The 12,650-nt window shown below is 35.5% G+C and overlaps 1 protein-coding gene across 1 annotated transcript in view; it reads left to right on the top strand.

The window, feature by feature from the left end:
• PTGES3 (prostaglandin E synthase 3) overlaps positions 1-12,650 on the top strand; it is a 19,985-nt gene extending 7,335 nt beyond the window's left edge. The window contains exons 2-7 of the mRNA XM_033117787.1: positions 5,692-5,805; positions 5,953-6,022; positions 6,514-6,612; positions 7,137-7,226; positions 10,283-10,345; positions 11,188-12,650. Of these exons, the coding sequence (XP_032973678.1) occupies positions 5,692-5,805; positions 5,953-6,022; positions 6,514-6,612; positions 7,137-7,226; positions 10,283-10,345; positions 11,188-11,337 (586 nt within the window). The 3' untranslated portion in view covers positions 11,338-12,650. The remainder of the gene's footprint in view (positions 1-5,691; positions 5,806-5,952; positions 6,023-6,513; positions 6,613-7,136; positions 7,227-10,282; positions 10,346-11,187) is intronic.

The raw sequence follows: 12,650 nt of genomic DNA, 5'->3' as shown, positions 1-12,650 counted from the left end.
GTCTTATAGTAAAATAAGACCGGGTTTTATTAATTTTTGCTCCAAAAGACGCATTAGAGCTGATGGTCTGGCTAGGTCTTATTTTTGGAGAAACACGGTACTGTAATTAATACTGCTTTTTTAACTACCCAGTGACAGAATAACCTTCTTTACATTGTCTTCAGGGACATCTGTGACCTATCTCTAACTTGGTTTTTCAAACTTAAGCTTTATGAACGTACCTCAAATTATGTGTAATGTGCGTGTTCTACCAGTTCATAAAAGGCTGGAGGTGTTTTGTCTTTTATAATTCAGTATGCCTTGTACATAGTAAACTGTCAAAAGAATTGCAGTAACTGGGAAATTTTCCTTAGCAAATTTTTTCCATTTAGCTTTGCTGGTTGTCTTAGTTTTTTGGGTTGCTGTAACAAACTACCACAGACTGGGTGATTTATAAACAGCAGAAATACATTTACTGGTCACTGTTCTGGAGGCTGGAGGTGCAAGATCTAGGCACCACATGGTAACCTTCTGGTGAAGGGGCCCTCTTCCTGATTCATAGCTTTTTGCTGTGTCCTTACAGCAGTGAAAAGGGCCTAAGAATCGCTTCTGGAATCTCTTTTATAAGGCACTAATCTTATTCATAAGGGCTCCACTCATAACCTAAGCACCTCCCAAAGATCCTGCTTTCTAATACCGTAACATTGAGCTTTAGGATTTCAACATACAAATTTTGGGGTGACGCATTCAGACCACTGCACTGGTGCATCCATTTTTTAAAGTGAGTGGTGCCTGTAATTTTCTACAAATTAGAATTAAAGCCCACCAGATACTAGCATATTAAAAATGGTGTTTGGGAACACATGGTTTCCATTCTGTCCTTTTAAGACAAACTAAGAAATTTTTAGTCAGAACTATAGAGGAGACTTTAGGTTATCTAAAATTTAATTGCTCGAATTGACATAGCCCTAACGTGGAGCTTTGAAGGTCTTGTCAGAAGAGCTTGGAAATGTCCCATTGTGGGTTTTTTTTTTTTTTAAATTTTTTTGGTATTTTAAGTAGTAGATTATGTACGTAATATATGCTGAGGTGAAAAGAGTTTTTGCATCTATAGGTATGTTACTACTAAAATGAATTAACAGACTGGCACAGTAGTTAAGAATTTTGCCAATGTTAATAAAGAGTTAGAGATAAATCCACTGTAGTTAGTTTAGGAGCTAAAGTAAAATCAGTCCCTCTTTGAGTTAATAGGAGAAAAAGGAGTGTTGTGATCTTCATTGAAGACAAAAAGGGATTTCATAAATTCTTGATTTCCCTTTCAAGTTAGTGAATATGTTTGTTATTGGCTTAGGTTGTGTAGGGTCCCTCATATTTTCGATGGTTTAGATCAGGATCTCTAGTAAATATTAGGTGGTGTGGGCCACAAATATCTCTGACCCATTCTTGTTTTTACTCTTTAAAAAATAGAAAAACCATTTTTGGCTCCTGGGCCAACCTAGTTTTTAGATCATTTAATTTCGGAAGTCATTGTACTAGTTTGCCAAGGTTGCCATACAAAATACCAGAGACTGGGTGATTTAAACAGAAGTTTATTTCTTCACAATTCTGGAGGGTGTTAATCAGAGATTAAGGTATCAGCAGGGTTGGTTTCCTTCTGAAGCCTCACTCCTTGGCTTTCCTTAGCTTGTAGATGGCAGTCTTCTCCTGTGTCTTTACAGGGTCCCTCCTCTGTAATTGTGTCTTGCTCTCTTGTAAGGACACCAGTCATATTGGATTATGGCTTACCCTAAGACCTCATTTTATCTTAATTACCTTTTTAAAGACAGACTCTCCAAATACAGTCACATTCTGAAGTGCTATGAGTTTAGGACTTTAACATGAATTGGGTGAGGGACACAATTCAGCCCATAACAATGATTTAACCCTGGGTTACTTAATGTGAATTTGAGGAAATACTTAATATGAATTTGAAGAAACAGAAAAGATACTCCCCTGGTTTCATTGTCCTTAACATGGACAGAAACTGAAGAGCTTATATACTTGGTTTTTGATATAGCTGTTGTAATAACCACGTCACCATAAATGTGCTCCTCCACCATTACTAGGCTCTTAATGTGTAACTGTTTTCAAGGTAAACAGTACTCTGTTAAGTATCTTCAGATTATATTGTTAAATGTAGCTACGAAACCATTTACCAGAATTTATTGAAATAGCCATTTGTAAAATGGATTGGAAGAAGAATCTTCTCATTAACCCGGTTAATTATTTTAGTTTTATAATGTATTTTTTTCAAACACAAAAAAATAGAATACTACAATGAATCCTCATGTACCCATCATTCAGCTTCAACCAGTATCAGCACAGGGTCATTATTTTTTTTTTATCTACTCCTCACCTTTGCCCCAGAGGATTTTATTTTGAAGTTAATCCCAGATATAATTCTTTAAAATAGGAGCATTTACAATCTGGATACCTATGGCTACTAGGAAGTGCTGTTGACCAAAGCAACAATTTTCGAAATTGTAGAATAAATGATTGGACAACTACAGCCAGATTTTGTGAGCTGTAATTACTATTGCAGTCTTCATTTTCTTTTGTGTTTTAATTGAATGGAAAAGATTGATTTTCTTGCTTTTTAAATTTTTAAAATGCAATTTCATAATGAGACTGGATTGCTCCAAAGGAAGAAAGCATTTCATGCCAAATCATTTAATACCGTTTTTAAAAAGTATTAGGAACATAATAGATCTCCATCTACCCATCTAGACTCAACTCTTAGCAGTCCTTTGCCACATTGCTTTATCCTTTATCCCTTTTTTCCTTTCCTGAAGTAAAAGCAAACCCCATATACCTCAGTTTTCATCTCAACTGGACATTTTTTAAAATAAAAACTGCCTTTCACACCTAACAGCTAACAGTAATTTCCATATCATCTAATATTCTGTCCATATCCAGATCTCCACTGTTTCTGTAATCTTTTTTATGTTTAGTTTGAATCAAGATGGCAGACCAAGTCCACAAATTGTACTTGTTTGATAACTCATAGATCTCTTAATCTAGAGTGTTTTCCCCTTCTTACACCATTGATCTAAGAAACAGTACTCTGGATTTGTTGTTTTCTTGTGTTATTTAACTTGTCCCTTCTCATATTTCCTGTAGAGTGAAATTAACTGTGGAATGTATCATGTTGCAATCAGATTAGGAGGTGTGTTTGGCTGTCCCATTTTAAGTGATGTTAAGATTGTAAGTTCTTTTTATCAACTGTTCATCTTGTCATTGTTAATTATTTCATCCATTGATGATCACTGCCACATCAGTTTAAGGGCTGCAGACTAGTGACTTTTTCCACTCATGTTTTACTTACACAGCTGGAATTCTGTACAGAAGTTTCCTTCATGAACTGGTCCTATTCATTTACCATAAATGAAGGTTCATAAAGGGAAGGAAGGAAAAATGCCTGCCTCTTCAGTTACCAATTTGTAAAAAATTGGGGCTATAGCATCTTTCAGTGATCAAGAATTGTAGTTAGTTTGTCTTCTATACATATTTTTTTTTCTTTTCTAAATTTTTATTGGGGAATATTGGAGAACCGTGTGTTTTTCCAGGACCCATCAGCTCCATGTCAAGTCCTTGTGTTCAATCTAGTTGTGGAGGGCGCAGCTCACTGGGCCCATGTGGGAATCGAACTGGCGACCTTGGTGTTAATGAGCACTGCGCTCTAACCACTGAGCAAACCGGCCGCCCCTTATATATTTTTTTAATCACTATAAACTCAGTTTTTATATTTAGTGTATTTGAATCAATTTGCAGTCTTTCTGATGCTCAAATTGTCATTGGCCAAGGTGAGAGACTCTGATCGTTGCCTCCTGTTTTGACCTCATTGTCCTTACTAATCCCATTTGCACAGGGTGTCTGTGTTGCCCTCCTCAGGCCTAAGGTCAGCCATTTCTCTGTAGGAATCTTGGTTTCTTAGTTAGAAATAGTATTTTGGCACTGGAGTGTTAGTTGCCGCAAATTGTTATCATTGGTCCTTTTTAAAAATAGGACTATGCAGTGACTTCAGTTTGAAAATCTGTGAACCTAGTCATTTAAAGTTTTAATTACTAAGCAGGTATTTTCTATTAAAGACAAAACATGTTAGCACATACTGAAAATACTGTTAGGGCAAGAAAATTAGTAGAAATAATGTGTGGCCTATTGGGATTATGACCTATTCATAAAATTCTGAAATTACTTGTTAGCTATATTAACCTGCTAATAGAAGTTGTGATTCCTTAGTCCACAGAAGTTTGGTTTAAATGTCTTTTTCAGAGGCATTTTAAAAATCTCCTGATTTTTTGGTTTGAATCTGCCAATGGATGCCTAAAGAAATAGCGTTACCCTTGCAGATATGCTGGTATTTAGACGTTGGATACTGCCATCTATAATTTTTAACCTACTTCAGATACAATATCAATGTTCCAGAGTACAGTGGTCAAGTTTAACAGTTGTGTAAAAATGAATAGTGGGTTGCAACTTTTATTTATAGAAGGGACTTTATAAACTGCTACTTCTGGGTTGGGAATTTCAGAGCTTGAAAACAAAACAATTCTCAGTTGAGTTAATTTATGAGTAGTGTTTGAACATATAATTAATATTTTCAAGCTTTTATTTTGAAATCTTGAGTTTACAGAAGCATTGCAAAAATACAAAGAATTCCTATATAGCCAATAACTAATTAAGATTGTCAAAACATCACATGCTTAATTTTAAAAAATAATTGAAACATTTGAGAATGACGTGGTTCTTCCTTTCCCTTATTGTCTTTGTGATTCATTCTTCAGAGGCAAATGCAGCTAATTTACGTGCGTGTAAATTCCTCTAGGAATTATGCATATGCAGATATTTAAGTAACTTGGCTAAAGATTAGGAAGAAAAAATTTTAAGTATTTACTGCATATAATCTTCAGCTGTTAGTCAACCACATTTGACTGTATTTGCTTCTAACAGTTTTTTAGCCATATTCTAACAGATGGGTAGAGAGCTCTAGGCAGCTGACACTATGAAGATGGATAATACTATATTGCAAGGGATAGAAACAGATGAATAATAAGGAAAAAGCAAGTAGGTTGCTTCTAGTATAGCATATATTGGAGACGTGTAAATAAACAACGAGGCTGTTACCTAATGTCATTTAGAATCATAAAAGTTTGTTAGAAAGATTTTTTGCTCAGAAAAAAACAAAGGTTGCTTTACATAGAAATAAACTGCAGGTGAGAATTTTTTTGAGGACAAATACTGTCATTTCTCATACTTTTAAATTCTCCCCATGGTTCCTAGCATTTTAAGTAGAAATGTTGAATACTATATTTCACTTGACGGTGGATTAGTTCTGTCTCATTTTTTAATTCCGTGAAGTTGAATTTTAGGAGCAGAGCTTTATGGGAGTGGTACATAAATTTTGACACGACTACATAATTGGTTAACTCTACTGAACACTGTTTTATTTTTAAATCCTTTTTAGTACAAAATCAGTATCATTGTGTTTTAATTTGGAATGTAGCTATTAGGGTAAAAATGTAGTTTCAGTTAGAAATTGTAGTAAACTGTCACAAAATAATGAACGCTCTAATGGAATAGCGAAATATGTTACTTATGCTAAACTTTGGAGATTGTGTAAACATTTAGTTAATGAATCCCAGCTTAACTTTGTCTGATTTTATCTCTTTGTAGGCAGCCTGCTTCTGCAAAGTGGTACGATCGAAGGGACTATGTCTTCATTGAATTTTGTGTTGAAGACAGTAAAGATGTTAATGTAAATTTTGAAAAATCCAAACTTACATTCAGGTAAATTTCTATTTTACATCATTGGGTAAAAAGCTTTTTCGGACAACTGAATAACTTTGGCTTGTTGTTTTGTGTTTTCATTGAGTTACTATACTAATCTTTACCTCTTGAAGAGACTCATTTTTTTTCTTTATTTTTTTTATACAGTTGTCTTGGAGGAAGTGATAATTTTAAACATTTAAATGAAATTGATCTCTTTCACTGTATTGATCCAAATGTAAGTAGTCTTGATGCTTTAATCGTGCTTTTAAATCATGAGGAAAGAGACATACTTCAAGTACTCTTTTTAGCAGTGAGCACTAATTCTGTTTTTCTTAATAGTTGACAGGGCTAACTAGGTATATTTGTATTTTGGAATATTTTCCCCCTTCTGCATACTGATTTTACCATCACTATTTGGACTTAGGGTGATACTCTTGAGGCTTGTCTTATCTAAGTATAGAATCTTTAAACTGTTCTATGATTGTATCACATTTACTTAATTTTTTAAAAAAGTTTTATTCTGTTCACCTTGTCCAGGGTAGAAAAAAATGGTCTTTTTTGCAGTTGGATAGCTTATGAAATTCTCAGTAGTAGTTAGGGGATGTTTCTTTCAGAGCTGAGGGAAAGAAGTTAGAAAGGAGACAGGAGGAATGACAAGCTACTTTATATCTTACAGTGATACTGGAAAGATAACTGGTGTGATAGTGCTTTTGTTTTTGTTTTTAGGATTCCAAGCATAAAAGAACGGATAGATCAATTTTATGTTGTTTACGAAAAGGAGAATCTGGCCAGTCATGGCCAAGGTTAACAAAAGAAAGGGCAAAGGTAGGTTTCTTTTTCATTCTTCGAAAGTTTATTTTAAGTAACAAGAAAATACTTTGTTTGGTATGAGGAACATAATGTTTTTATTTCATAGACCATGTTTTTCTCTACTTTGAGATTTATTTTTAGTTTTAACTTAAAGCCAAGTGTGGTCAGAACAAGATCAGCTACTAGTTGATGTGTAGAATCTTTTGCATTTGTGAGCCTTTATAAATTATTCACATACCACCCAGGAGCATATTTTGGTGCCACTGAACAAAAGTTAATCAGGTTTCTTAGCATAGTTCCTACCAGTGAATTTTTGTTGTTGCTTTTAAAAAGTAGGTTTGTTTAATAACTGTGAAAGAAGCTTCATTACTGCATTTGACTAAACTCTGATTTTTTCAGTCTATTCTTTTTTGTGTGCTAATTCCTAGTGGGTATGAGCCTACAGTTTTAAAAAAGAAAAGAAAAAAGCCAGTATAAAAGTACATGCCAATGAGTGCGCGTTAACCTAACCTTAGGATGGTGTTTATATTGCTCTATAGCTTAATTGGCTTAGTGTGGACTTCAATAATTGGAAAGACTGGGAAGATGATTCAGATGAGGACATGTCCAATTTTGATCGTTTCTCTGAGGTAAGTTCTTTAAAATGCATTCTTCTGCCGCCCTCCCAGTTGTTTCTATGTAATCAGTTTAATTTGCTTTTAAAGCATATAGTATTTAAGATACGCATTGCTTTACTTTGAAGGCCATTTTGCAGTAAAAAACAAATAAGGTCTCTGTTTTTTGGGTTTTTAGTTTCGTTTGTTTTGGAGGTTTTTGTTTTGTTTGTTTGTGGGGGTTTTTTTGTTTTGTTTTTTGTTGTTGGGGAACAGTATGTTTTTCTAGGACCCATTAGCTCCAAGTGAAGTCATTGTTTTCAGTCTAGTTGGGGAGGGCACAGCTCACTGGCCCATGTGTGAATTGAACCGGTGACCTTGGTGTTACAAGCACTGCACACTAACCAACTGAGCCAACCGTCTGCCCTCAAATAAGATCTTAATAGTGCTCACTTCGGCAGCACATATACTAAAAAGATCTTAACAATAGTCATTTAATCCTGAAATTTAGCATTTTTTTTACGGTTTTTAAAAAATTCATGTTAAGCTTTGAAGTTTATGTATAAAGACAAAAAATAAACCATTCAGTCAATCAGTGTAACACAGCTAGTTTTTATTCCAGCATTGGAACAGATTTTTTAGGAGCACGAAATACAGTAATTGGCTTGCATTTTGGAGCCGTATAATGTGAATATAATAAACTCTTAAAGAATCATGATCAAATGTGCGCAATTAGTGTTATATAGGGATATTTTATTTTGCCAAGTCAAGGAACGGGTTTAAGTAAGTCTGTTTTTCCAAGATGTTTCCCAAATACATACTGCTATGGCCAAACAAATCATAGATGTCACTTTAGGTAGAATAGACCTTACCAAAAGTACTACAGTAAAACTAATCAGAGAAGAGGACATTAGGTTGTAAGTTGAAGATATGCCCATGAAATACATTTCTCATTGCAATTTGAAAAATTAATTGACTAGACTGTTTATATTTCTTTTTTGAAAACAAGAGTTAAAAGGAGTGTATTTCCAGCTTCGTGTATCAACTGCGTATTTAACATCTCTCCTCACATGACTCTGGCACCTTAATTTCAAAAGCAGGAAGGATTCATGTGATTCTCCTCAACTGTGCTATTTCTTACCTGTATCAATTAGTGCCACCATTATGTGAGTTTTTGCAACTTGAGTTCTTTTTCACTGCCTTTCTCTATGCAACATAACATTAATTGCTATCTTTGTTGCTTTGTCCTTTTGTTTTACCTCCTACATAGCTTATAGCTTTTGAATATATTCAGTTCTATTTTTTCCCCCCTTCTTCCACCTCCCTCACCCCCTTCCGGTTCAAGCCATTGTTTCTCAGTCTAGTTGTTTCTCAGTCTAGTTGTGTAGGACACAGCTCCCTGGCCCACGCTGGTATTATGAGCCTTGCGCTCCCCCGGCTTATGCAGTCGATTGCCAGTCGTCGGCCGGCCGCTCTCAGTAGCCCACGCTGGCCACCGGCCACTCATGGTGGCACACAGCAGCCCATGCCTACTCACGGCAGCCCAGTCCAGGGCGAGCTGTTGTTCACAATCTTAGCTGTAGAGGGCGCAGCTCACTGGCCTATATGAGAATTGAACTGGCGACCTCTGCGTTAGGAGCACGGTGTTCCAACCACCTGAGCCAATGGGCTGGTCCTTCAGTTCTATTTCTATTAAGTGCTGTATCCTCAGCACGTAAATTGAGCTTGGCATATTTTGAGCATTTTGCTCCTCAAAGAAGCCTGCCCAAGGTGTTTGACATGGCATTCAGATGTAGGGAAATTTTGCTATTCATGTCATTCAAAACTAGATTGCTCAGAATTTTTATACCAAGAGACTTGACTAGGTGTCTATAGTCCAGGTAAGCGTTATTTTTGAAGTCTTTGATTTTTGTTTACAAAGTTATGCATGGTTGTGTAAATACTATAAAGTTTTAAAAATTTAAACATCACAGAAAAGTTGTAACCTTCCCCATCTGATAATAGTTTCATTTTTGGCTATTTGTACCTCCTTAAATAATACACTATTTGCTTTATGATTAGAAACAACTAAATGTAGGAAATTGGTACTTCATGTAAGTATGTTCTGTTAGTCCCAGTTTATTGTAAATATACAAGGGTATTTATATTTACGTGGTTATTTTCCACAGTGTGTACCTTTCAAGAATTGTGTTTATGTTTTTAACTTAGTTAACCACTTTGATTCAGTGTGTTCAGGTCTTTTTTTTTTTTTTTTTTAAGGTTTTATTGGGGAAGGGGAACAGGACTTTATTGGGGAACAGTGGGGAACAGTGTGTACTTCCGGGACTTTTCTTAGTCAAGTTGTTGTCTGTTGTCATTTTGATCTTAGTTGTTCAGCTCAGGTCAAGGTCCAGTTGCCATTGTTAGTTGCAGGGGGAGGAGCCCACCATCCCTTGTGGGAGTCAAGGAGTCCACCGACAACCTTGTGGTTGAGAGCCCGCACTCCAACCAACTGAGCTATCTGGCCACCTGGGAGCTGAGCTTATTGACTTCATTTTAGTTGCAGAGGGTGCAGCTGGCCCATGTGAGAATCAAACCAGCAGCCCCTTTGCCCAGAGCTCGCACTCTAACCAACTGAGCCACTCGTCTGCCCGTGTTCAGGTCTTTTATACAAACTATTCCGAAGGACTTTATCTGTTCTTCACAATAATTAAAACTGTAATGAGAATACTGTAATACACATGCCAGTTAGCTCAGAATACAGAACTTTACAACTACAAATGAACCCCATTCTTTTTTTTAATCAGTGGTAACTGCTATTCGGGATTTGGGGTGTTTAATTTCTACGTCATACATACCTTGCTGGATGAATTTCAATAACTTCACTTTTTTTTTTTCCTTCAATAACTTAGTTTTAACTTCCCTACAAGTTTTCAGGATGTTAGGTAATTATCTATGATTTACCTTTTCCAGAAAGGAAGCTACTTACTGCTTGCTTTTTTTTTATTGGTGGAAATCTATGGCAGATTTAAAGTATATTCTGGAGCGTGCAACCTAATAATTAGGGCTTAATTTAACATCATTTTTAAAACTAATTTTTACACTTCAAATAGATGATGAACAACATGGGTGGTGATGAGGATGTAGATTTACCAGAAGTAGATGGAGCAGATGATGTAAGTCTATAAATTCTTTTCTGTTTACTTAAATAATGAGAAACAATGTATTTGACAGGTGTGATATAGATTCAATATTTGCTTTTTTTGGCGCTTCTTGATACTTTTTTTTCCTAAAAAAGGGAGGGGAAATAATTGTTTAAATGTGCTCATTTTTGAGGGATGGATACCTACTAGGGAACTGGTATCCTGTGGACCATTTTTAAAGAGATCAGATCTCAAAAGAATCATTACATAGAGACGTCACGTGCCTTACTCAATTTTAAGAGTTAGTTTAGGAATTATTTTGACAAAGAAAGTTAAATAGGTTCCACAGCAGGATTGGTCAGAGATAATAGTAAACAGATGGATGCTGTGAATCTGTAAAGGATATACTGGACTGCTCTTCTCAACATGCTCCCCCCACCTCACCCCCCCGCATCCTGTTAAGCATCTTTCAGAAAGTTGTTCAATACAGTTTGGAAAATACTTAGACAATTCAACAGCTATGATTAGAATTCATTGTCTTCTATCAGCCCAGGGTCTAGTTGAGTCATTTTTTCTCTTTTATTGAATGTCAGAGAAGTCAAGTCATTTTATACCATAAGTCAGTCTGGTTGATAGGGGGGCATTTGAAGGGCGGCACAGTTTCTGCCAGAGGCACACCTTCCTCAGCAGTACATATGTTCGTCCTAAGTAAACTTATTGTAAAGTCAATTGATGATATGCATAAGCTTGATATAACCGTATGTCGTTGCTACTTAGTGAAAAGTACAGTGCATCAGCTTTTTAAGGCAAACTGTTCAATTAGCAGAGGAATACTTAATCAACTTGGTAACTGTTTTTTATTTCCCCTTCTGCAGGATTCACAAGACAGTGATGATGAAGTAAGTGCGTTTGTAAAAAATATGTATTACATAGTGATATTTCACATCAAAGACCAATTCTCAAAAGAGAAGTTAACTTCTTTACAATTCTTAGAAGAAAATGATTATTTCTTTATGGCCCTCTAATAAATACCCAAAGCAGAAATTTGAATGATCAAGATTCAGATTCATAAAGAGACAACCAGTTCTCTAGGAAACTGGCTCTGTTGCTGGCTGCTTTTTCTGTAAGACTTTGAAGTTGATAGATTATTTCCTTGTACTTCATACTAATCTTTAAAATCCTTTCAGAAATGCCAGACCTGGAGTAGGAATGTTGTCGTCACCAGATTTTGAGAAGAAAAATAACTTCTCTGCAAGATTTCAGAATTGAGAGAATTCCTGAATTGATAGCTCTAAAGGCAGATTCTGTAATTTTGCCTCCTTTAACCCATTTTTCAACTTGTTTGTTTTCTTAAAGGCTTCAGTAAGGGTTAATATTACCATTGTATGGGGCAATTTAAGTCAGTAAAGGAAGCAATTTTAAGTCACCTTATGCATGAACATTTCCCAGACTTCCATGACACTGTTGAGGTCATAGGCAATTGATACAGCAATTGTGATAAATAAAAACATTTCACCTGAGTCTCCTTTACTTCATAACATAGATACTGACATAATAGAAAGCTCTTGGCTTACAGAAAGATAACTTAAGTTTTAGGTTTTAGAACATGGACTCAAACTGGCCAAAACAAATTGATTGATACCTTAAACTGGTAACCTTTTGTTCCTCTGGTATAGTCTCAGGATTGTTCACTAAAGTTTTATTTTTCAAAAATTTACTTCACATTATTGTACATAAGTGATCACTTGTCAGTGTTCCAGATGTATCTTAGCTAAAACTAGTGAATGCCCTAACTTAGAAGGTTTTTGAAGCCTGTACATTTGGTATTGTTTGACCCTTAACCTTTTACATCTCTTAGCATGGAGGACGAGGAAAGGCTGTACATTGTTGCTTGAGAGTCTGTACATTTAGACCAAATTTGTATTTGCACTGTCAGTATGGCAAATGAGTGATAAAAATGTTAATACACTATTGGATTTTTTATTTTTTTGATTCAGCTGTACCAGGCTGAAAACCTCAATTTATGTTCATGACAGTGGGAATTTTTTTTTAATGTCTACATTTCTTTCTAATAAACTGTTGGAAGACTTCTTGGCTGTCCTTTTAAGTGTCTGGTTTACTGTAATTTCATGTATTACCATTTACTGGAATGGAGTTATTTTTACCTGGGGAAGAATTTGGATTATTTCTTTGAAAAAAATAGGCTTGCTGTAATGTCACAGGAAATCTTTTAAAAGTGGATCTGTAATAGAAAATTGTAGATGCACTTTGCAGCAGTTGGAAAAGAAAGTGTTGTGATTTGACTGAAATAAAACTAAATGTGTTGTCCTCCTCTAAA

The sequence above is a fragment of the Rhinolophus ferrumequinum genome, chromosome 10 (genome assembly GCF_004115265.2).
Source record: "Rhinolophus ferrumequinum isolate MPI-CBG mRhiFer1 chromosome 10, mRhiFer1_v1.p, whole genome shotgun sequence".
NCBI lineage: Eukaryota > Metazoa > Chordata > Mammalia > Chiroptera > Rhinolophidae > Rhinolophus > Rhinolophus ferrumequinum.
Note: the sequence above shows the minus strand (reverse complement) of the source record. Positions and strands in the feature narration are given on the sequence as shown.